Below are 23209 nucleotides of genomic sequence, written 5' to 3'. Positions count from 1 at the left end.
CACTTGCTGTCCGTTTCTGTCACCCGGTAGGAGCAGTGTTTTTATTGCCATCTTTTCATTGTTTGTGAGCACAGCTAAAGTGCACTGTGGGGTAGAAGCAGCTCCATACCACCGAATAGGGGTGAATTGAAATCCATTTTTTAACTTCTTTATGGTTCCTTTGTTTTGTTTCTGGCGATAATTTACGCAATACCATCCATTCGCCATCCTTACGAAGTGTTTTATCAGTGTGGATGTGTGCGGTCGTGGCTAAGTGTTTGAGCGTTCTGATACCACTGCTACAGTAGGCCATGTCCTTCGGTGGTGTTTTGGTGCAGCAGTGGTGAGAAGGTGAGTGAAGAAACCGCCGACCGAGCCCGACGAAGGTGGTTGCCAGTGGTGCGGCAGTGTAAAGGGGCCCACCTCCTTCCATCCATCTACCCCATTTCCCCGCCAAAAAAAAAAAAACAAAAGGGTGGGTGGTTGCAATTCTTCGCGGTGTGTGCGTAGTGTAAGGGCGTAAAGGAGGAAGAAAAATGGGTCAAGCAGCTAGCCAGGATGATGCGGAACAGGGTGGACAAGCTGGCGGTGAGGAGGAGGACGACGACGGTGGCATCATCCCGATGCGATCGGACCGCTTCCTAGTGGTGAGTATATACCGAGTGACGTTCCTCATTCATTCATAAGTTAAGATGTCTAGTTTCTCTCTCTCTCTCGCTCTCTTCACTGTTGCTTCGCCCGTTTTTATGTTGTTTCGGTGTGTTTTCCTTTTGCTAAGTTATGCGATTATTCGCACCCGCGGACGAGATTGTTGTTGTTTGCGTTTTCTTTTTGCGCACCACATCTGCGTACGTTTCCGTAGAAGACGGCGTAGAAAGAAGAATCGGCCACCGACGTTACCGAATGTCCTGTGGAAATGGACAGTGGGCCACGGGGTTGAATTGCGGGCGAAAGGGGCTTACTCAACATATATCAGTTTCACCAGACCCGGGCGTGAAGGAAGGGCCAGGGGGTCGTGCATGTTATCCGACGCGTGGACGATGGGAATGCAAATGTGGAATGTGTGTGTGTGCGTCTTTTTGTTTTCACATGCTTTTCTGTACGATTGTCGCATAGTAAATAAGCGTATGGAACCATTTGCGCGTCGTGCTCGGCCACCCCACCGTCTACTATCGCGCGTAGATTTCATGGCTCTACTGCTCGTTCACTGCAACCACCATCCAACGCTCAGCAGTTAATCGGTTCGCTGCCTGCACGTGCAACAGTGTGCCCCGGCCATGATCGGGTGAGATATATTAAATGGAGATGATGATGCTATTGCTATGCTGTTGCTTGTTTGCCGTTGCGTTTTCTTTTCTTCTACTCAGCTATTTCTCAGCACAGTTAGGACCGGGTAGTGATGGTTTGGGAAGGGTGGGAAGCCAAGAGGGTCTGTGTTTTTACATGGAATGACATTTTATGCGTGCGGTGGGGTGACAAACGACAAACGCAACACGTGCAGCGAGGTGATATCTTTACTTTGGTGCGTAATAGTCGGGGTTTCCGTTATCTATCTATCTAGTTATCAACGGAATTAATAAACAGTGCTGTCGGAATGGTTTCGTTTGACAGATTATGGTTTTGTTTCTTTTCCTGCCAATTAGTTTTACTGCCAGTTTTAGATTTATTTCCATTATGATGGCCAAAGGCCAAAGGTATGACGGACAGAGTTTGCCGAAGTTGAACATCGCTGAACATTTCCTCCCAGTTATGAGGCTTATCCTGTTTTGGCTTGATTTTTCTGGTGTAAGCGCAAATAACACTTACTGTAAAGCAATACTTACATGATCACGAAAACATTCTTAACCCTGATTACAACTACCACGATTTCTCTACTGGTTTAGTTGTGTTACACAAGGTATTTTAATCTATTCGCACTGTTCTGATTGTTAGTACAGTAAATAAATTAGGATATTAAAAATGTTTGTTATCGTTATTATTTATTCATTTATTAATTTGTTAAATATAATTATAACGACTACAGAGAGTACAAATTCCTCAAGGCATTTCCTTCTTGTCTATTTAATTATTCCAAGCTTAAGAATTATAATTTCCCACAATTAGGTAGAATAGAAATAAGTGAAACTGAACAGTGACGTGAACATTTACCAGTAGCATTATTATAATTTCTTGTTAGTGCCTTTCTTGTGGCTTCTTTGCCAGTGTCGTTTCTTGTGTTAGTCTTGTGAAAAATTCCGAAAAACTAACTATTGTTCCTAATTTTGACAGTTTTCAATTGAAAGCCACATATTTGTATTTTAATAATTTTGAAAACTTTTTTTTATTACTTGAGGAACGAGGAAAGTTTTTCATACTGCTTAAGACAGAATAAATATATAAAATATTACTGTAGCATTTTATTGGTATTGTACTGTTAGTGTATGAGAAGCGAAAAAACAGGAAATATGAACATGAAATCAAATGTATTTATTGTGAATATTTTATCACGATTTTAAATAATCATGCAGCACAACTTTGTACATCTAAGGACTAACAAAGTTTTCAAGATCATTTTTGATCAAGAAGTCTACTGTACTGGACACAATACCGCCAGGCAATGACAGCACCAGACGCACACACACACACAGCGGTCCTCACCATCCATCCTTTCTTTGTTCTGCAACTGATGGCTGGTTGGAACGTTGGAATGGTACGGAAATTTAATAGCCTGCCAAGCGAACGCATCGGCATCGACGTGAGCTGGCCACGGGACAGAAAGCCACGGGTGCCTGTTAGTACGGGTGGGGCATCGGGTGGTTAACGATTGCCTTCATCATCATAGTTTTACGATAGGGGTTGAATTATTAAATAAATACTTTTCACCGAATGCGAACCCCGTGGGCCCGGTATTGTGCCGGCCCCATCCGGATAACCCATTGCGGCGGCAAGATCGAGTTAGGGAACAGTGCATATAACAATGTATCGAAGACATTGTCCATTTTCCAAGTGTGTAAAGTGCGGGGTTCGAGTTTGTTGCTTGGAAAAGACAAATAAACTCTCGTTAAGAATTTAATAAACTATAATTAATATTTTAACTCATGGAGTTTGCAGTTCCTAGCAACTTCAATACAGCTCTTGCACATTTTTAAAATTAATCTCCAGTGTGTGCTCTGCGCACCATCGAGATCTGCTCACATTAATCAAACAGACCTTCCGTTAGCAAATTCCTAAACGGTTGCCAATGACGAAAAGCAGTTGTACGTTCGTCCTTTGTCCGATGGTAGAATGCAAAATGTAAATATTTTTATCAAATGCTCACGTTAAATGATATAGTCAAACATGCCCTGCTTTCCCTGGACTCCTACAGCGCAGCCCATGAAACCAATAGCCATTTCGGATTTGACTCGGCGCGAGTCGAAAATGAGCGACGTTAAAGCACCGATCAACAAGACCCAGTTCCAATTCGGTGTCGAAGGTGTAGGAAAGTAGTTTTGCCCAAGCGTGGATATGAGGGTGCCATTATGCGATGTGATCAGTTGATATTTTATCAACTAATTAGCCAACGGAATTGTTTGTTCAACTGACGTAGTGTAGGTTTTGAACACACAGCCACTCGTCCTTTCATCGACAGACTTTGCCTCCAGCACGTTTGCGAGTACGTCATTGCGGCTTTGTTGGTCTGTTGGTCCACTTATTCAAAGTGATCTGCCCACTTCTGACGTACGCCTTATTAATCGGTGGAAGCTAAAATTTGTATGTACTTTTGCAATTTGTACTTATGTATATAGGTTTTGTGCATAAAAAAAAACCTAGGTTATCATACGTTGTCAGCACGATCCGCTCAATAGTGGCACATAAATCAAGCGATAGGTTTGAGGCACGGTGCGTTTAGCACGTACCTTCACCTCCTGCATCAACCACAGGCTGTGAATCCGGCCGTGATCGATAAACCTAGTCTTGTTTATCCACAATCGGAACACTCGGGATAGAGGAGGCAGGACACATGCGACGTGACGTCACTGTGCTGGGAAGATTTCAACCGTTTTTCCCTCCGGTGCGATCATCGAAACCACCGAGCGTGTGGCTGTTTAGCGTGCGAATTAATAGCCTACAGGGGATCCGTAAGTGGGCTGCGGTCGACTGATGGCCGGGATGTAAAACGGTGGTGAAAAATCCATTTAGTATGTTAAATGGTTGTATCAACTTGTTTCGTGTTGCTACGAGTCCGGTTTGCATGATCAGACAATTTGGTTGCAAACAAGCCGGTTAGGGAAGGGACAAAAAGAGTAAATAGCAAATTCGCCGGCCGGGGCGAGGAAATAATTTCCATGGGAACATATCGGATCTATATAAATGAAATTAGCTGATGAAGTTGCATAATCAACTCCAGAGCTCTTCACCTATCTCCAAGTTCACTGCACGTTGCTCTAATAGTCGCGCTAATTTCCTGCCTTATATTGTGACATTTTAGTACAATTGACGACCGGATGTTGCTGGCCAGATTTACTTTTACAAGATGTGCAAATTTGTTAGGTTGCTTACAGTTTTTTGTTTGTCACCCGTTTAGCGTTTACTGAGCTGATTAGCTACAAGTGGCGAGTTTTATCATCAGATCAACATACGTCGATCGTAGATGTTCGGGAGCTGTCGCTGAGTAGCTTGGTGTTAATAATCGCATTTTATGTACTTTTTGAACCAGATTTGCCTTAAAAATACGACACTATAACGTGGTAATTTTTACCTAAAGATATATCTTTAGTGAAATTGTCCTCCAATATGCTGTTAATTGTGTTTCACCTTCAATTTGTAATACAGGGTTTTACACTTTAAATGGCATAATACTTCAAATACATAACCCAATACATGTTTTATAAATCTTCTTATAATTTATTAATTATATTTTACACAAAAAAATATCAGGTAGCTAAAAAACATACAATATTGCATATAAACAAGTGCTTCAAACTTAAACCAATCTTTCACATGGGGTGTTATAAACATGCGGCCGAAAAGCTGTCAAGAATCGGGCTGATGAAATTAAATGCTTTCGTTCAAAAATCCGGTGCTTGCAATGAAAAGTGTGCGCCGGCGACAAGAAATCGAGTGCAGCGCGTCAAAAAATGTGTGCTGCCAGTCAAAACTAAAGTGTAAAACCCTGTGTATCATGTGACCCACGCATCACATATATATGAAATCATTACTTAATTAACTGCTTGTAGTTGCTGTAGCAACCATCACGGGCTCGTATGCGCTGTTGTTACATTTTAAAACATCGATCGAAAAAATAAGCTTCAAATGAAGAATCTAACAAAGGAAACATCATCTTAACTGAAACGATCTTCTACCCAGACGGTCCAAAGCGAATTCCAATTTAGTGTGTTTATTTTTAGAGACATATCGTAGAACAATCAAACCTACTTTTGTTTATCCAAGCTCCACACATTGATGGTTGGTGCGATCGTACTGATATGTTTGCCAAACGGTACACTACTTTCCTGTTTATTGTTCCGTTACGGAAGCGTTACACTGTGCGTTACGTTTGGCGTGGTGCATCTACATTGAGCGCTGCGTGGGTGAACATAAGACTAAGCAAGTAACTCACTACACGCGCATGTCCCACACTTACGGGGTAGAGAGCGGGAAAAAAATCGACCCCCCATGCGCGACGTCATCTTTATGGCAATGCGTGCTTTAAAAACATTGATTGATAAGCTCTTTGGAATTGTACAAATATACAAGTTTACTGAATCCCCCCAGAGGTTGTCTGCAAACTGCAGTTTTCTAGGGTATCGGAAATATTATAATTTTATACGCTAATTTACGGCAAATCACATCCCGAGCTTATCAGAAACAAGTATGACTTATTTAATAAAGCTAATATTGGTATTTCAAAACAGTTTTTACCAAAGTAACGCCTCTGATAATGATTAAGATAATTCGGTAATTTGATGAAATTTTATTATTGTTCATTTCGTTTTTTGGAGCAGATTTTACAAACTAGAAAGCAATAAACAAAATCGACACGTTTTCCAACTGCTAGACTTCTGCTTTGATAATAATCATTAGCACTGTTTATAATTAAAGGAATTCAATAGTTTTAAGGCAATTAGTACAATTTTCATTTTCATCAAATCTTAAACTGCCATATGAATCATCAGAATGGCTTTTTCTAGCGATGATCATAACTCTAATACTAACAGATAGCAATACGGCCTAGTCGTTCTTTTTGAAAAAAATACCATAACTAATGGCTTAGTGCAAGTCTTAGTTTTAGTAGCTTGTATCGTGAAGTTCTTCCATTTTTGCTGAACTTCACTTGCATCTGAGTGCTATAATCCTTTGTAAAAATTTCAAGAGTTGAGTGATTTTGCTTTTAGTGTTAATTTTAGATTAGATTTTAGATTTATTGTTGTTTTTGTGTTGGAAATCCATCCAGAATCCAGATCCAGATCCATAAGATCCAAAAACCATTAACTTTTTTGAAAATAAATTGGTATGATACCCTAAAATGCATTAATTTTCGAAACATAAAGCTAAAATTTAAAATTAAAATTACAAAATATTAATTCGTCAAATATTTCTCAGAAAACAGAATTTGGAATCTTCAGAGAAGAAACAGCTGGTTGCATGTTTTGCACGCATGTTTACCAATAATTTCATTCCCTGCACTGATCAATCCACTCTGTACTAAATCTGTCACGGTTCTGCACACGTCCGAATTCACGACGTCACGATCACTACGCACTAGGGGGGGGGGGGACATAAGAATTGAGAGCGCATTGCAAGTGGGTTACACAGGGGCGCCAAACACATCGTGATGTGTACGATTGTGCCGAGCGGACGAGAGAAGAGAGCAAACCCGAGCAAGGCAGCACTAGTGCAATGCGCTGTGAACCACCTCACTCATTCTCCGCCCTCGTGCGTGCCACCCTGCGCGGCAAGTACGAATGCGTTCGCCATTATCACCTCACCCTTGCCCGGGAGGGGTTGAATCCACTGTGCCACTGTGTTTGTGTGCGCGGGTGTGTGATGTGTTGTTATTTATACCCCAAGACTAGTCAAGCCGCATCAAACCCCGAGCATGGTTTGATGCAAGTAGGAAAAAGACAGCGTATGGAATTTAATGTGGACCACACTGTTCGGGGAGGGAGTATACACTCAAACACTACGCCACTCAACTGCTGCCGCTGTTCGGCGCGTTCTGAGAGTACACGGCACGGCGGAACACCGGCAGTAGTAGCCCTGCTCTCTTGGGGTGTTCCCCCTTGCAGTGTAGCTTTTTTCACACACACACACACACAGAGACAGCGTCACCCTCTAACCTCCGCCAGCTGGGTCAGTCCATCGAGCCGTCAACCCGATCGCGATTCTGCGACCGTACGAGCTGATGGTGAATTTTCCGTCAAATCAGTTTTTCGCCCACCGTTCACACCGATCGTCGTGTGTTGGAAGAATCCCGCCGCGCTGGGTACAGTTTTGCGAAAGAGTGGTGCACATTTCTGGCTGGTGTGTGGTGTCGAGAATGCGTGTTGTTCGCCGTGCTTAGTTCGATAAACAAATTAGTGTGCGCTGCAGTGTGCTTTCCCGCTGGAAGCAAAACATTCCTTCGTTGTCAGGCAGGCCGCGAACAGAGGCAGTTAGTACCACCGTCGCAAGGACTTAGAACAAATCGATCGTCTTGCTCCAGGCTGTCATCGCTCCATCGCCGTTCGTTTGCTTTTGCGCCCTAGCCGTAGTCGGCCCGCGGTGGTGGGTTTAATCCGCTCGGCATGACGTGTGTACAGGCTGTAACGCAACCGCAGCCGTGTGGTTGCGTATGTTTCACCGCATATTGATGCTCCGTTGCATTACTCAATCCGGAACCAGTCGATAATGCGGTCAACTATCCGTCTCCGGAAGAAATCGATTGGTAAAAGGACTTTTCTCCGGAACTGCATCCGCTTTCGTTCGGGGGGAGATCACTAGATCTGTCTCGAAATACAAAGATGTAGCGAACGCGAGAGCATCATACGCTCACGAAAACACGCTCGCCAATCCCCCGTTGGTGGTCCATTTCGGTCCACGTCCGTCGGTGAATGTTTGACCACCATCCGCGTGCAATCTACCGCTACAACCCGCGACATGCCGTGACTCACGGGGTGGCCAGTGGGAGAGTTTTGCGGTGGCAGCGGTCGATACTGCGAGAAGCCGACCAATGCCGGGACGTCGGGCACTTGAATCGAACCCGGTACCTGCCCGCGTTGTGTGGGAACCGCGGACGTGCGTTTATAAAAAAAAAAAGCGGATAAAAAAAGAATCCATTTGCGGGATCGGGAAAGTGTTGTACGGTCGGGGTGGACGAGACGAGGACGTAGGAAGGAACTCAAGGCGGCACAAGTGTGGGTTAAAGGGACCACCACGATGCTGCCCTTGCAAATCGGGTGAAACCGATTGACAAGAATATCCGTATAGTTTGGTGGTAGTGAACCAAATCTTCCGACCGACAGTGCCCACAGTGCGCCGGTCACAGTGCGAGCAGTGTGAGATATGGGATTAGCTCTCACGAAACCCATCCGTGTGAGAGACACCCTGTAGTGAGGTTTTTGATTGTTTATGCGCGATAGTAGCGAACAGAGTTTAGAACATTCGTTTAGTAGAGCTGTTTACACACACACACATTTTAGTAAACCAATTATAGCAAGAATCGAGAGTGTATAAAGCGGATCGTCGTGGTATTCCTTCCGAACGCAACGCAAGAGCAAGAGCGTTTCGTCAAACAAACAGATCAAGCCAAACAAACTCCCGCGACGTTTCGTTCCGACAAAGAACGCACAAAAAAAAACACCTCTCCCCCCCCCCACACAGTTTATTTCGGTGTGTATGGCCATTCCGCACACCAGCGCAGAAAACAGCTGTTTCTGAGTGCTGTTTATGCGCGGCAGGGGTTTTGGGCCAGTTTGTATTAGTGTCACATCACAAAACGGCATCAAAACATGACCGAAGTGTGCGTCTCCCCAAGCATTCGGCGCGCGTCCGGTTTACCAAGTATATGACCAAACTACACACAAAAGGATCATCCGGCTGCATCCTTGCGAACCGTGCCGTGGGCGGGTAATTTGCGTCTTTATCCGAACCCCGTTGCGCTGATGCCCCGTTTGTTGATTTCGGTCGGACGTAAAATTGGCGCAATTGCCTTTGTTTGGCCGGGTCCCGAATGTGAATCAATCAATGTTGTTTTGCCTTCGTTTTGTTTTTTTTTTTGGGGCTCATGACGCGCACTCGCCTGCGGCCCCCCAATGTACTTATCGATGCGCCACGGTGTGTATAACCGTAACCGTATTAACCTTGTGCGCATATATGCATTTACGCGTGTGTCATGTGTAGTCATCGGCTAGCTGGCCTCGTTTCGTTTGTGTGTGACGGTCGCATCCCCCCCCCTCCCCGCACGGGTGTTGTTGTGTGCATTGTGCGATTCTTTGTGTGCTGTACCGCGACCCCTTCCGATTCTTGTGGGTTTCTGCTGTCCGAGTGGGCCAAATGTCGAACCGCACAGCAGCGCCCTAACTCTATGGCCGTATCGGGGCACCGCACGATCGATAAGCCAATCGATCGAACCTTTGTAACGCTAGGTTTTCGGTGCGGGAATGATTGTTTGCCTGCGCTTAGTGTCCAACCGATGTGCGAGCAAACTGCCCCGGTTCGGTGCGCGACGTGATAAGGGCCGTGTTTGTATTGGCGAGTGCGTTGCGATGTCGGTTTATTGACTTGCTACCGACTTGCGGCCAGATAAAGTACGTGACGGGTTTTTGTGGTGGGCGTCGAGTAGTTTCAGCGCTGAGAAGATTAAACTGTTCTTGGGCCCATTCGAGGCCTGCTTTTTCGGCGGGAGAGCACATCCGACACGAATATGATCAAGCACAACTGGAAAACTAGCATGCAGTCGTGTTGTGTTCGTGAGTCTGTGGGGAATTATCTTTCCCCCTGCCCCTTGCCCCGGGAAGGTGCCATTGAAGGTGTTTATCTCCTTGTGTCATAAATCATTCCGGTGTGCAGGTGTCTCCCCACACCCTTCTAAATTACACACCGCAAGGATTAGCGTGCCGCATGCGTCTCGTCGATCACGGGGATGGAGTGCGGTTCGATGAAACACTCGCAACCGGCGGAGAATTAATGAGGGTTCTTCGAATGCACTTTTTCTCTTACAGTGTACGCTGCTGTGTAATTAGCCATGCTAGTCGGGATGCTGTTAAAAATGTTTATTCACATTTTAACAGCTTTGTGCTTCTGTCTGGTATTTGTTTCCCCCCTTTTTCTAGGCCACAGACACTCTCCACTGTGATGGAATCGGTTTCCAGCTGTAGTTGTCCTTGATGTGTGAGGGTGTCTGCGTCGTAGGGGCAAGGCTTGTCAATGTTAAGGGAGACACACACGCACTACCGATGCAAGATCGGCGTCATCTCAAGAATTCCGCACCGTAACTTCTCCGACCGTGACAAAACGATCGTGTCTGCGCTGGATCGAAATGATCCGTTTTGTGGCAGGTTAAAGAGGCGGCGGCGGCGGGGATGTCACACCGTACCGTTGAAGGTTATGACGCCAAAACCGGTCGCACACTCCAGCCAGATCTCCAGTTTGCCGCACACGGTCAATACGCAATAAATATGCGCAACCGGGGAAGGGAACACCCCTTGTTCGGGGGCCACACACGCGGCCCCCTGCTGACATTCGGAACCTTCGCTTGGTGTGTATGTGTGTCAGTGGACTATGTTAGTACACACTTTCATGAATGGGCACGGGGCGCCAAACAACCAAGCCACAAACAACACGATCGCGGTCTCGGCGATTCACGATCGGAGTCGGTAAAATAGTAAACAGTATGCCGTTGGTAGCCGCGCGTGTTTGGTTGTGTTGTGTGGCATCGGTTCGTGCCCGTAGTGTTCCATTAATAGTGGACCAATGTTAGAGCGGTACTTAGTACACTGGTCGCAATCGATTGTTGTGACGGAGTTGAATATGTTTGAATGAAAAATACGTTTCGATTTCCTTCAAAGCGCACCTTCAAGGCTAGGCAGTTGTGGATGTGGCTTGAACCACACGATATCGTTGTTGTGGCGATGGCCATATTCAAGATGTCCTCGAACACCTGACGACGAGGGCTAAGCGCGGGAACCATTACCCATCACGAACTTCCTACCGTGAAGTGGTTTGTGTACTCCGCCTTTCGGGGTCATCATTCAACGGAGACAGTTGAATGGAGTGGAAGCGTAGATTAATCTCCGAGCAAGATGGTATGCGACGTCCATAGCCGGTGCGTATTTGTCGTCGAAAGTGGACTTGGAGTGGTGCTAGGGTCCGTCATGAGCGCTCCGATTGGCAACATCGAGGCGTAAAGAATTGTTTTTGGCCCGCGTGGACCGTTTATCAGTGCGGCTCGTGGTACTACGGGGCTGGGGATTGCCAGCCGGGGATGATAAGATAGAGCGAATAATTGTGCCATTAATGGTGTAAGCCGCTGTCCAAAAATGCTGTGGGGCTCAGCGACAGCGATGACGACGATGACGACAGGCGTGATGTAATGATTTCGGCGTGAAAGTAGAAGGAAACGAGTTTGCAAAGAGTTAATCTTTCGCGTTCAGGGTTGAATGTCTGTTGATCAAATGCTAAAACGTGGATGTAGTACGTCTAGCTTCATTCGAAAAAAAGGCCTCAGAACTGTGCACTGTTCTTGGTGAATTTAAAATGTACTCGTACGATCGTTGATCCTTCGAAAGATCCGAACCGGAGATGAACATCCCCTGCAGTTAGTGGCTACAGCCGTTGTAGTGCGACGTCATGTGTTAGCCTCTTTTATGCTGTTAACAAAAATTAAATGTATCGATCAGTGCCTTTTACAGTGTTCTTTTCCCACACCTTAACAGCTGCCGGTATAGCATATTGAAACAACGATACAAGGTGTACTTAAAGATGTACTAAAACCGTCCTCCAGAGAATGTAAAATTTCGTGCCAGTTGCAAGTGCCGGAAGGAAGTGTTTTGCAAGATAATTACAATTTTATTGCATTGGTTGGTGGTTCAGAAACAAAAAATCGATCTGCGTGTAAGTGAGTGTTTGCTAGCCGTGTTTACCCGCAACCGTTAGGCGAGGCAGTGCCGAATGATTGCAGTTAGCGAAGTGTACTGCAACTCACGCTGTGTCCAGATTATTAGCAAACGTTCTACCCTCACGTGCTGAGGTGGGACATTTTTGCACTCCGACCCCCCTATCCCCCCCCCCCCCCACAAACCCTCGGCCCCTCCTTTCACTGGTGGGTGGCTTACGTGTGACCAGATCCACCATATCATCACGCCCGTGACCGAGCAGTGCTGCTGCAGCATAAAGCATCATGGCCAGTAAAAAGGCCCGACGGGTAGGTGTCGTACACTTTTCGCCATTGTTTTCACTTCCCCCCCCCCCCCCCCCCCCACCTCCCCGCATTGATAGCTTGCCCATAAATTCTTTCATTAATTGATTCGCAAACACGCGGACGAAACCGCGTCATATGATCATCGTCGGTCTGTTGCGGCTGCGTATATGAATTGGCCGATCAGCGGACGGTTCGGTGCATAAGGATCGATGTTGCAATGCCGTTAGCACCTTTTCGCTTTTCGCTTTTCCTTTTTGTGACCGACGAAAGGGATCCTTTCTATCTGCTTCGGCACACCAGGGTCATGAGTACAACCGGTCGGTGTCTGCAGTTTGCAGCGAAAGACGTGGCACCAAGTACGCTCCAAGCATGGCCCGCGTGCGTAGGATAACGTTGCTAACATTGACCTGGATTTCGTGCCGCGTTTTACTGTTTCAGCGCTGGAGCTGTAAATGCGCTCGAGCCAATGTCGTGTTCGATGGTGACGATTGGTTATGGGTAGGGTGGCTGCATCCGCTACCCATTTCATGCATGTGCATTCTTCAACCTTGACGACTGTCGAGACGTCGATATCGGGGCTGTTGGCATTTCGCATACAGCTGCCCTGTAATGCCCCCGAATCGTGGCGAGAAGAGACTATCCCGGAGCCGTTTGTTATGTGTTTTTTTTCATTTTTTGCTCAGGCAATATGTTCGGGTTATGGGTAAGGAATGGAAAAGGATAATTTCCGGCCCAAGCGATACTTCGATGGCGCCAGTTTGGGGCTGGTAGAATGAAAACAAACATGAGATATATGATATACGCCAACGATTCAATGGCGCTCCGGATGTCCGGAAGTCATTCGAAAGATCGACAAACAGTCCGAACCGATATGCACATTAAAATGGGTAATGATTTATGAAAGCTTCTTCTTGGAAGGGTTTCGAATCGTTAACCAAACGGCAACATATAGCCGGGCGTTGGGTTTTTGTTTTTGTTCCACGATAAGCTCAAGAGTTCTGAAAGGTTTTTCACGTCCCACGAACATCAACCGTTGTTCGCTTGAATGCCCCTTAACAGATTCCAATATCATTGTTCAAACAGCGATTGGTAACGCTTCCTCGAGATGGAAACACACAGTAAGACCAGAACTTCTCCAACCAGACGATCGACTCCGAATGCGATGGTGCCGAATGGAAGTTGATGAGTTGTCGTAAGCAAGTTTCGCAATGTACTGCTCGTATGAGATTTGATTAAGCGTACCAACCACCCTCTTTGGACCGAGGGACTGTACACCACTGGTTGGGCCCTGTTGGGTGATATCTCTTGAAGAAAAAAAAACCCGGGTCTATAGTGGTCGTGTGTTGGCCACATTGGAGTGGTCCGCCTATGTTCCTGTGGGTGTTTTGGTGGTATCGGGTTCACCCGTTCCCCTGTACCGTGTGCCACCAACACCGACGAGAATCCGCGCGATAGAGATAGAGAGCGGGATAGCGACACACGATCTGCACTCGTACGGAGATAGTGGCACTGCAGCAGTAGCTACGACGGCACCATCGGGACATCATCGTTTAATTGGCTTTAAAACAATTTCCAGTACGAAAATCGCACCATTCCGTGCCCGGTGTTAGTTGCGTGCCGATATACCAACACGCGGTCGGTCTGCTGCCGTGAATTCCCTTGCTGTGTGCGCTGTAACATAAACGCGTGCGCCCCCGGGGGGCTGAAACGTTTGCCCTCTGTAGGACCGAGAACGGGTGCTTAAGTGTTGTAAAAGCAGGATCGTGATTATAGTGGCCTTTTTGACGGCTTTTTGTTGCGTTATGTGAAGCCGATTCACCAGTGACAGAGTGGTGACAATTGGCGGTTCGATCTTTGCAGCAGCTTCTATTACTTTGGCGTGTTTGGCGTGCGACGCGTGTTCTCCACTGAATCATGACTACTAAAGCGACCAAAACCACGGTGAGCGGACGATGAAAACACGAGCGTTTTCAATTCGTTATGCCAAGGCGGCGGAATCGTTTCTTCCTCACCCATCCTCACCGAGGCGATCGGGAAGCGTGGCGGCAATCGAGCGAAAGTGATCGAGGATCGTACATTATTTAATTGGCATTAATTGAGCTGTTTTGATGGATGCAAACCAAATTTCAGCTCGACTGGGCACAGGGAGACATAGCGCCGTGTGATGATCGTACATTGTTGAACGCGATGTTCGTTCTGCATGGCTGTGTGAAGCTTTTCTTGCTAAATAATTTAAAGATTTTGAAGCGGGACCGGTTGGTGTGTCGGTAGCGGCACCAGTTTTTTCCCACGACAGGAACGTTCCAAAATCCCATCCAGATCAAGCCCCATGGTACGGTGGATTGACTATCTCCCTACGGGTACTTAAAGTCAAATAAGCCAGAAATCCCGGCTTAGATCGCTTGAGGTAGTTGTGCCGATGTAGTAGAAGAATTTAGGGGTTTTAGAGAACTGTTGGAGCAATTTTTGATGCCTCCTTACCTCGAATACTTCCTGAGGACCTCAGATATTCATTTCCTTTATTCTTTGAACAACATCGGTTGCGGAGTTTGCTTACACCACCAGAAAAGTGTTGGGAAGATTTCGTACCATACCGCAACAATACCTGCAATAAATACGTCCAACACAATTCGTTCAATGTCCAATAAATCTAACGCGTGTCTCGAGTGGCCTGCCCTTCGCTAGATGGATGACCGTGGGCTTGACAAGAGATACGTAATAATAGGAGTACTTCAGATCGCATCACTGTTGCGATCCCGCCCCGGCAGTTTCGACTGTGCTAACGATAATGATAAACTCCGATAATGGCAGCAATAGTGTGCCGAGTGGTGGTGGCCGGCGGTTAGCAATATCTGCCTTGACAGGCGCTGGAAAATGGATCGGACATTATTCGACCATTCATCTCCGCGTATCTTATCTCGTGTGTGTGTGTGTGTGTTGTGTACGTTTGCTTCGCACCTTTACTACCCACTCGGTCGATAATCTGGTGGGACCGAAGGAATTTCGGATGGACACGCGGCCGGGGATGGCGCGTTGCCAAGGGTGGCAAGATGGTGCGTTGCATCGCTTGGAGTACCGCAGGAATTCCTGTCGATGAGTGTTGTTGTTCCGAAGGTTTACTACCCATCCTTATGATTGACCACCGAAGCGGACGGGAAGAAGGTCATTAGTGGCATAGCCCTTCCAGTGGGATGATAATTGCGCACACGTGATACTCCAACAGAGCCCCCCCACTCCCCCTTCCCACCCGGTACAAAATCACCTGTGTCACGAGTGTGCGTATGTGTGGCGGAATGATAATTTATTTTTGTGCCGAGTTTTCAATCTGTTCCTCCCCGGTGCACAATAACACACTGTTCGATATGATGCGACGTTTGATTACGTGCCATTTTTCATCACGATCAGCCAGCTGTTGTCACCCGTCCTTTGTCGGTGGAGCACCGGTAGTTCCAAGGGTAAATCCCTTTGGACGTGCGCATTCTAGTGGAGGATGGATAGAAGATTGACGTAACGACATTGCTGTGCTTGCGATGCAACGGGGAATTACTGTTGAATGGGGCAATGTAATATCGGTCCACCATGTAGTATCACGCAACAATGTTGAAGATTAGATTTTGTTTTTTTTTTGGTTCGCTTTGTAGATGTGCATTGGAGTGTTGGAAGATTCAATGCGAAATGCGTTCGTAAAACAATCGTCCTGCAAACGCCATGGTAGAAATGTTACAAACAATTCATTAATTGCTGCGGCAGTCGTGACTCATCGCCGACCCTATCAGCTGACCCGGTTTTTTTGCTGCCCATAAAGGAACAGACACCAGACAACAAAACGGTCTAACACAAGGCATTGCGCCGTTGGTTATTTGTGCAACTGCATTCTACTCCTCGAAAGTGTACGATGTGTTTTTCGTTCGTTTCGCTAGTCGCGTTTCTGTCGGGAAAGAACGAAAACAAAGTACTGCCGGAAGCAAAACTTCACAGTTTATTCCCCTCCCCATGTGGGGTTCCCTTTCCGATGACTTTAACCTCCACAAAACGCGTCAGAAGCGCGTGTGTTTGTTTCTGTTTAGCTGTAGCAACATGCTTCGGCTGTTGCGCTGCGACACACGACCCTGGAATTGCGATAAATCGCTTCATATTCCACAAAGCATCTGGGGTGGAGTGGGAAAAAAGAACGAACTCGTCTGGTCATTGACATGTTGCCAGAGCGGAACAAAAGCGAGCATCCGATCGAGAGTCGTTAGATAGTTAGACTGGCTGCTACAAGATTCGACAACATATGTGCATCAATTATTCTGCCTGCGAAATGCGAGTATCTGTTTTGGAGGAACTATCAAGTTCGGTAGACTCGATTTTCTGAGCACTTGAGCTCCATCGTCCGTAGAACAAAATTCGTGATGCATTCAACTCTGTGGACAGTGAGTAAAAACCAGGCATCTGAGAGGTATTCAGGTATCGCTTTAGACATCATTAAAGTGATTTGCATCCCTCGCCAATTGGTGACACTCACGACGCGAAGTTCAGTGACTGCCAGTTAGTTTGGTACCTTAAAAGCAACGTACAAACTACAACACATCTGCAAACGATAACCCGTACATAGGTTCACCTGTCGTCCACATCCTTGCATGGTGCAGGTGAAGTGGACAACCTTCTTCGTCCGCACTCTTCGGGACAGTCGCTTGTGTGTACTTGAAGCTTGCACAGATCTCTCTAGTTAGTGCCACCCAAAAAAAACCCACCTGTTGACTGCATGTGACGAGGGGATATAGCTTGGTAGTCTTGGTAGTGGTCGGAAAGCAACCATCTGCCAGTACTGTCCTCCCGTTTGCTAGTTACGGCCAGATCCCTTCCGATGACGTCCGTGTTTTTCCCGCGACAGACATCCATTGTGTGGTGCTCGGGTTTGGCGTGTCTATAAATAAGTTGTCCCATCGCAAAAAAAAGTCCTCACCTTTGCCCCCGTTACCTGTACCGAGCGAAACCGAGAGTGTGGCACACGGTGCTGCTGGTATGTCGCGTGCCACAAACAGCAAAGCGTCAATGGGAACAACGGAAGCGTTCTCACCGCATACACCGTCTAGTGTATGGCCTTCACTTCCGTCACACTCGGCAGACAATGTGGCAGCAGCGGTGGGGTTTTTCGATCTCCTTTTTTTGGGTTTGGTCCGTTCTTTAATGTGTGTGTGTGTGTGTGTGCTTTTTTTTCCTTCATCCCATGGCAAATATTGCGACCGATGACAAAGTCGACGTTATGCTCCAGTGCATACTGTCATCTGGGTCAACGGGACGATAATAAAGCAAAGTGGGAAAAAGGAACTACTTGAAAGGATAAAGGACCCATGTGGATTATTATATGGAGGTGTTGTATATGTAGCAAACAACCCTTGTGAAGTGATCACGTCGTACAAAAAGTGCTGATCGATATTTCACATTCATCAGTGTCAGCGTTGCCAGCGTTGTTAACCAAAATGTACTCTTAGAAAGTAAAATAGCAAATTCACGGAGTAGAGTGCAGTGAACGAAGTTGTACAATTCTATAAGTTTGTATCAAAGGAGAAAGTCTTTGCATTTGAATGTAACAAATTCGAAAGGAAGATTGTGTTCATTCCAAATCACTTATTGCTTTTTTCATTCTTAACCCTCCACAAATTATACAAATATCAATTAATATTTGAATTTCTAATGGTTCTAATCCGAAGCAAAACGGTTCGGTTCGTTCCTCAAACGAAACGTTCGGCACTAGAGCTGGAACGTTCGGTGGGCAGTACATACTGACGTCCTCTGAAAGGTTCGTTCCGGACCATCCCATGCGAGTGCACAGCTGCATCAGCGTTCGTGGACAAATTCCCTCAATTAAACTGCGGTGGCGAAATCGTTTAACACGCTAACGACGCACGATAAATGTTACGCAACGGTCACTACCATTCCGGTGATCTGGATTGGTTGGGGAACGTTTCGTTTCTGTCTCTGACTGGAATTTGTCGCCTCAGTCGATGGCAAACAAGTTAATATGCCATTTCTCTCATTTGTGTGACCAACGACGATTATGAACGAATCCCTCCCCATTCTATCCACCCCCTTACCAGTGTGTTTGTTTTTAGAGCAATTTAGAACCAGCAGTTCTGTGGATCCCTCCCACCCCACCCTCTATTACACAAACACGAACACAAATTCATTAAAGAGGCATTCCATTAATGGAGCGAATGGCGGGATGTTGACCAAAATAAAATATACTGCCCATTCGCTAGACAGCAAGTTGTTTGAATTCTTGTGCCACCGTTATGGGGACTTTGGATCAGCTGAACTCCAGGTTTTTTGCTCGCACAACAGCCGGTGTAAGCAGAGGCACATTGTTTTTAGGCGCCTCCCCTCCCCCCCCCCCCCCCTCCCCCCTCCCCCTCAATTCCAGTGCCCTAATGTGTCAAGGCAGATGATGGATGGATTAAAAAACAACTGACATTTGATATGTTCTTTTGTTTTTCGTACCGTCGGACTTTCCTTTTCGCGAATCATCTTTTATGAGTTGCTGTTGACCAACCTACGTCAGCGGTTATTGCCAAAATGTTTATTGCCCGAGGAGCTGAAGGGAAATAAAATATTACCATAATAGCTTCCTTTTATTGAACCACCTACTCCTGTAATGATGATGTCGATGTGTTCTAATAACTTTTTTTTCTCTATTTTACCACTTCCAGACGGACAGTGACATTGCGTGCGAGGAAGCGGCACGATTGACCGCAGACCAGCAAGAAGACCCATCGCCGGACGATGATGATGGAGGATGCGAGTACCATGATATGCCGCCACCACCGGACGGTGGGTTAGTATCCTTCTTCCGTGAATATCGCAACCTTACGTTGCAACTTGCGCTAATCGATTGCATCTTTGCTCTCCTTTCTTTAAAGGTACGGCTGGGTGATCGTGTTTGCGTCCTTCATGTGCAACATGATCGTGGACGGTATCGCATACACGTTCGGCGTGTTCCTGAACGAGTTTGTGGTGTACTTCGGCGAAGGCAAAGGCACGGTGGCTTGGGTCGGTAGCTTGCTCAGCGGCATGTACTTAAGTGCCGGTCCGGTCGTGTCGGCATTGGCAAACAAGTTCGGCTGTCGAGCGGTCTGTATTGCCGGCAGTATCATATCCTGTGCGGCATTCGCGCTCAGTACACTCAGCACCTCGGTGACGATGCTGATGCTGACGTACGGCGTAATGGGTGGCATCGGCTTTGGGCTCATCTATCTGCCGGCCGTCGTGGCCGTCGGTTACTACTTCGAAACGAAACGTTCGCTTGCGACCGGTATTGCTGTGTGTGGGTCCGGTTTCGGTACGTTTGCCTTTGCGCCCCTCGCCAATTTGTTGCTGGAGAACTTCGACTGGAAAAACTCGAACCTGATCCTGGCAGGGTTGATCCTGAACTGCGCTGTGTTTGGTGCGATGATGCGGCCGCTTACGTAAGTAAAGTGCTAGCAAATATACATCTACTAATAAGTATGTTGAGATGTTTGTTTTTATAATCTTAATTTTGCTTATTTCATGCTACAAACATTAATTCAGTTACCCGAAGGACGACAAAGTGAAACCATTGATGCAGCGCATGTACGAAGAGAAACGTCTCCAGATGGAGCGTGGCTCTATCAGTGGGTCGTACTTTATGGTTCAGCTGCCCGACGGTACGATGGAGAAAAGACTGAAAGCACCATTGAACGCTGATCCCGGCGTACACTCGAGCCTTGCCCTGGACCAGCTGGCGGCCCAGCAAGGTGGAATGCATCCGGTTGCAACGCTGCCCACTATTTCGGAGTTTAAAACGCAGGAACAGAACGGCAGCAGTGGCTCATCGTCCGAATCGAGCCAGATCGAGATGAAGAAACCGTTGAACAAGAAGCGCAACACAAACTCCGAGTCGGATGCGGCCGACTACGGTGGGGACAATTTGCCCCGCAATGCCTCACAGCCTGCCTTTACCAGCCATCAGTCGGGTACGGTATTTTAAGCAAGATTTTTTTTCACACGTTAGAAACCACAAATAATCTTACTGATTATGTGTGTTTTGTACTGTTTGCTGTCGTTTTAGGTATCCCGAAGAATGGTTCCGTACCGACGTTCGATCGCGTCCGCAAACACTCGACTGGAGAGCGATTCAAACCGTCGCTGGCGGCCATCAAGGCTAGCTCGCGGGGCGATGTCGGTAGCAACGGTGACGTACGTAAATCAATGCATCTCAGACTCTCACGCGGCTCAGTCAATGGAAGCAAAAATAATAACGCTGAGGAATTCGTTAGTAGCCAATTGATACTATTTTTTTCTTTAAATTCTTTTACTACAAATAACAACAACTCCCTACAATATTTTTTGATTGAATGGTGTGTTGGGCATTTAGAGACGTACCGAGTTGTCGAGTTTTAGCCAATAACCATCTAGCTACGATTAGAATGGTTTGTTGCTAAAAATCTCTTTCGACCTCTTTCGATAGCTCTTTGGTTGTAATAATAATAATTTCTTGTAGTGAATATTTAACTACCTCGTAGTATTGTTTGTTTAGCAGCTCTCTAATGCAATTAGTACGATTCTAACCCTTGCAACAACCGGTAGCACCTTATTGAAATCCTCCCTACTAACTCACTCCCTACAATGTATGTGCGAATTGGCGAACGGGTGTATGTGTGAAGTAATTGCCTAAAATTAACAGCGCGTTGAGAGAAAAAAAATGTTTATAATTTTTACACCTCTTTCACGCTCCTTGGAGAATGGTTGTTAAATTTAGATTTAATCTTGGATGGTAACCAAACGACAGCATCATGCACCAGGATGCCGTGGTAGCGCGGTAACGTACAGTATAAGCTTTCTCGTGTGTGCATGTGTGAAGCTCTATCTTCTGGTTCGTTTCGTTGGATGCTAGACAGACCGTCGACCATAGTAACAAGTAACCCAGGAAAAAGTAGCAAAAAAAAACAACAACACCACAAGCAAATCAGCGCTATTATAGAGCTCTCATTAACTCGCCCACGCGGAGAGTTAAGCGTCATTCATTTCCCAATTGCATTCACTGCACATCATCATGCATTGCTTTAGTGGACGCAAGGAATTTTTAAACGCAACAAAATTTTCGATGGTTTCATCCTATTTGGTCATGTCGCGGTTAGCGGATTATCATAATTGGAAGCACATAGAGTCAAAGCTACTGTAACTGGTTTTGCACAACCATCAGCTTCGAATTGGTGGATATATGCTTGATAGCGTCATTAGTAGTGCCACGTCCATAACGCGCTTTTTTGCCCATTCGCCCTACCACACTTGCACGACAGACACATTGCCACTTCATATATTCCTTGCTTTTCGCATAAGCTTCTCTATTTCTGATCCATTTTGTTTGCTTGTTTATGTAAATATGTAACAAAAACACATCAACAGGACGATGGCAGCATGTTTACCTCAAAAGCCTCGCTGAAGGCGGATCGTCCGGTAATGGTCCGTCCGCTGTCACGTAAGGACATCTTCTACTCCGGCTCCGTTACCAACCTGAAAGAGTTCCAGTCGCAAAAGTCACTGACGAACTATCGTAATTCCGTCGTATCACTGACCAAGTTCGAAAAGGAGCATCGGAATGATGTGCGCGATGACGTAGAGAAAGGAAGGGAAGAACGTAAGTAGCGTGTAGCGAAGCTCTTTTTCATGAACCATTTCTTTAACCATTCTCCTCCAAAATCTCATTATAGAGTACGATCTTTGTCCTTGTTTGGTGTTGCCGGAATCGTTCAAGAATGCGATCGGTGCCATGATGGATGTTAGTTTGCTGCGCGATCCCGTCTTCATGATGATTGGCGTTTCAAACATTTTCGGTATGGCCGGTCTGTACGTCCCATTCGTGTACCTGGTCGATGCGGCTGTTTTAGATGTAAGCATCCCGTCGTTGCTTTATTATTCGCATGAGTTGAAGGCTAATTGGTATTCTTCGTTTACAGGGAATTGAACAAAACTCTGCCTCCTTCCTTATCTCGATCATTGGCATTACAAACACGGTAGGACGTATCGTGTGCGGTTATGTGGCAGACTTCCCGCAAGTGGACGCCCTGTTTCTCAACAACATCTGTCTAGTCATCTCCACCGTAGCGGTCGCCCTGACGCCTTTCTGCCACAGTTACGCGGCGTACGTGGCAATGGCCATCGCATTCGGTATTGCCATCGGTAGGTCTAATGCTTTATCTGCTGCTGCTTGGGAGTTCATTCACTAAATTCGCAATTCTCTCTTATTATCACGTTCTCGCCCTCGTTTAGCTGGCTACATTTCACTGACGTCAATTATTCTGGTCGATCTGCTCGGGCTGGACAAGCTGACGAATGCGTTCGGTTTGCTGATTCTTTTCCGTGGTGCCGCCACGATCGTCGGTTCACCGCTGGCCGGAGCCCTGTACGATGCCACACAATCTTACTCCATACCGTTCTTTGTCGCTGGAGGACTATTTGCCCTGTCGGCCATTACGAGTTTTGCGGCACCAGCCATGAAAAGGTGGGAGAATAGTTATACAATTTTCAACATCACCATAGACTGCGTGAGAAGGTAGATTATTCATCTTTTGTCGTTGTTATTGCACATATTTTAGATTCCGCAAACAATCGGAAGCACCCGTGCACGTCGAGGTGTTGACTCCGATCGATGAGGAACCGTCGGAAGATTTGGCGGACGATGATCAACCGATCACGATGGTACCGAAGATCATACAAACCGCACCCAGCCCGTCCACGGAGCAACCAGTGACTTCGAATATCACCTCCACTACCACGATTAACAACGATGACCGTAAGCAATCGCAGTCGAATGGCGGAACGAAAGATACCGCCAAGGAAGTGAGCCAGATGGAATCCGTTCTGTAA

The 23209-nt window shown here is 46.4% G+C and overlaps 1 protein-coding gene across 1 annotated transcript; it reads left to right on the top strand.

Moving 5' to 3' along the window:
* Positions 1-515: 515 nt before the first annotated feature.
* LOC128719988 (uncharacterized) lies at positions 516-23209 on the top strand. The gene is made up of 10 exons (XM_053813634.1): positions 516-626; positions 19033-19157; positions 19243-19788; positions 19892-20316; positions 20412-20614; positions 21749-21980; positions 22054-22232; positions 22300-22522; positions 22613-22844; positions 22939-23209. The coding sequence occupies exons 1-10, from the start codon at positions 516-518 to the stop codon at positions 23207-23209; spliced, it is 2547 nt and encodes an 848-aa protein (XP_053669609.1).

This window comes from Anopheles marshallii, chromosome 2 (genome assembly GCF_943734725.1).
Source record: "Anopheles marshallii chromosome 2, idAnoMarsDA_429_01, whole genome shotgun sequence".
Taxonomy (NCBI): domain Eukaryota; kingdom Metazoa; phylum Arthropoda; class Insecta; order Diptera; family Culicidae; genus Anopheles; species Anopheles marshallii.
This window is presented reverse-complemented; position numbering and strand designations above follow the sequence as displayed.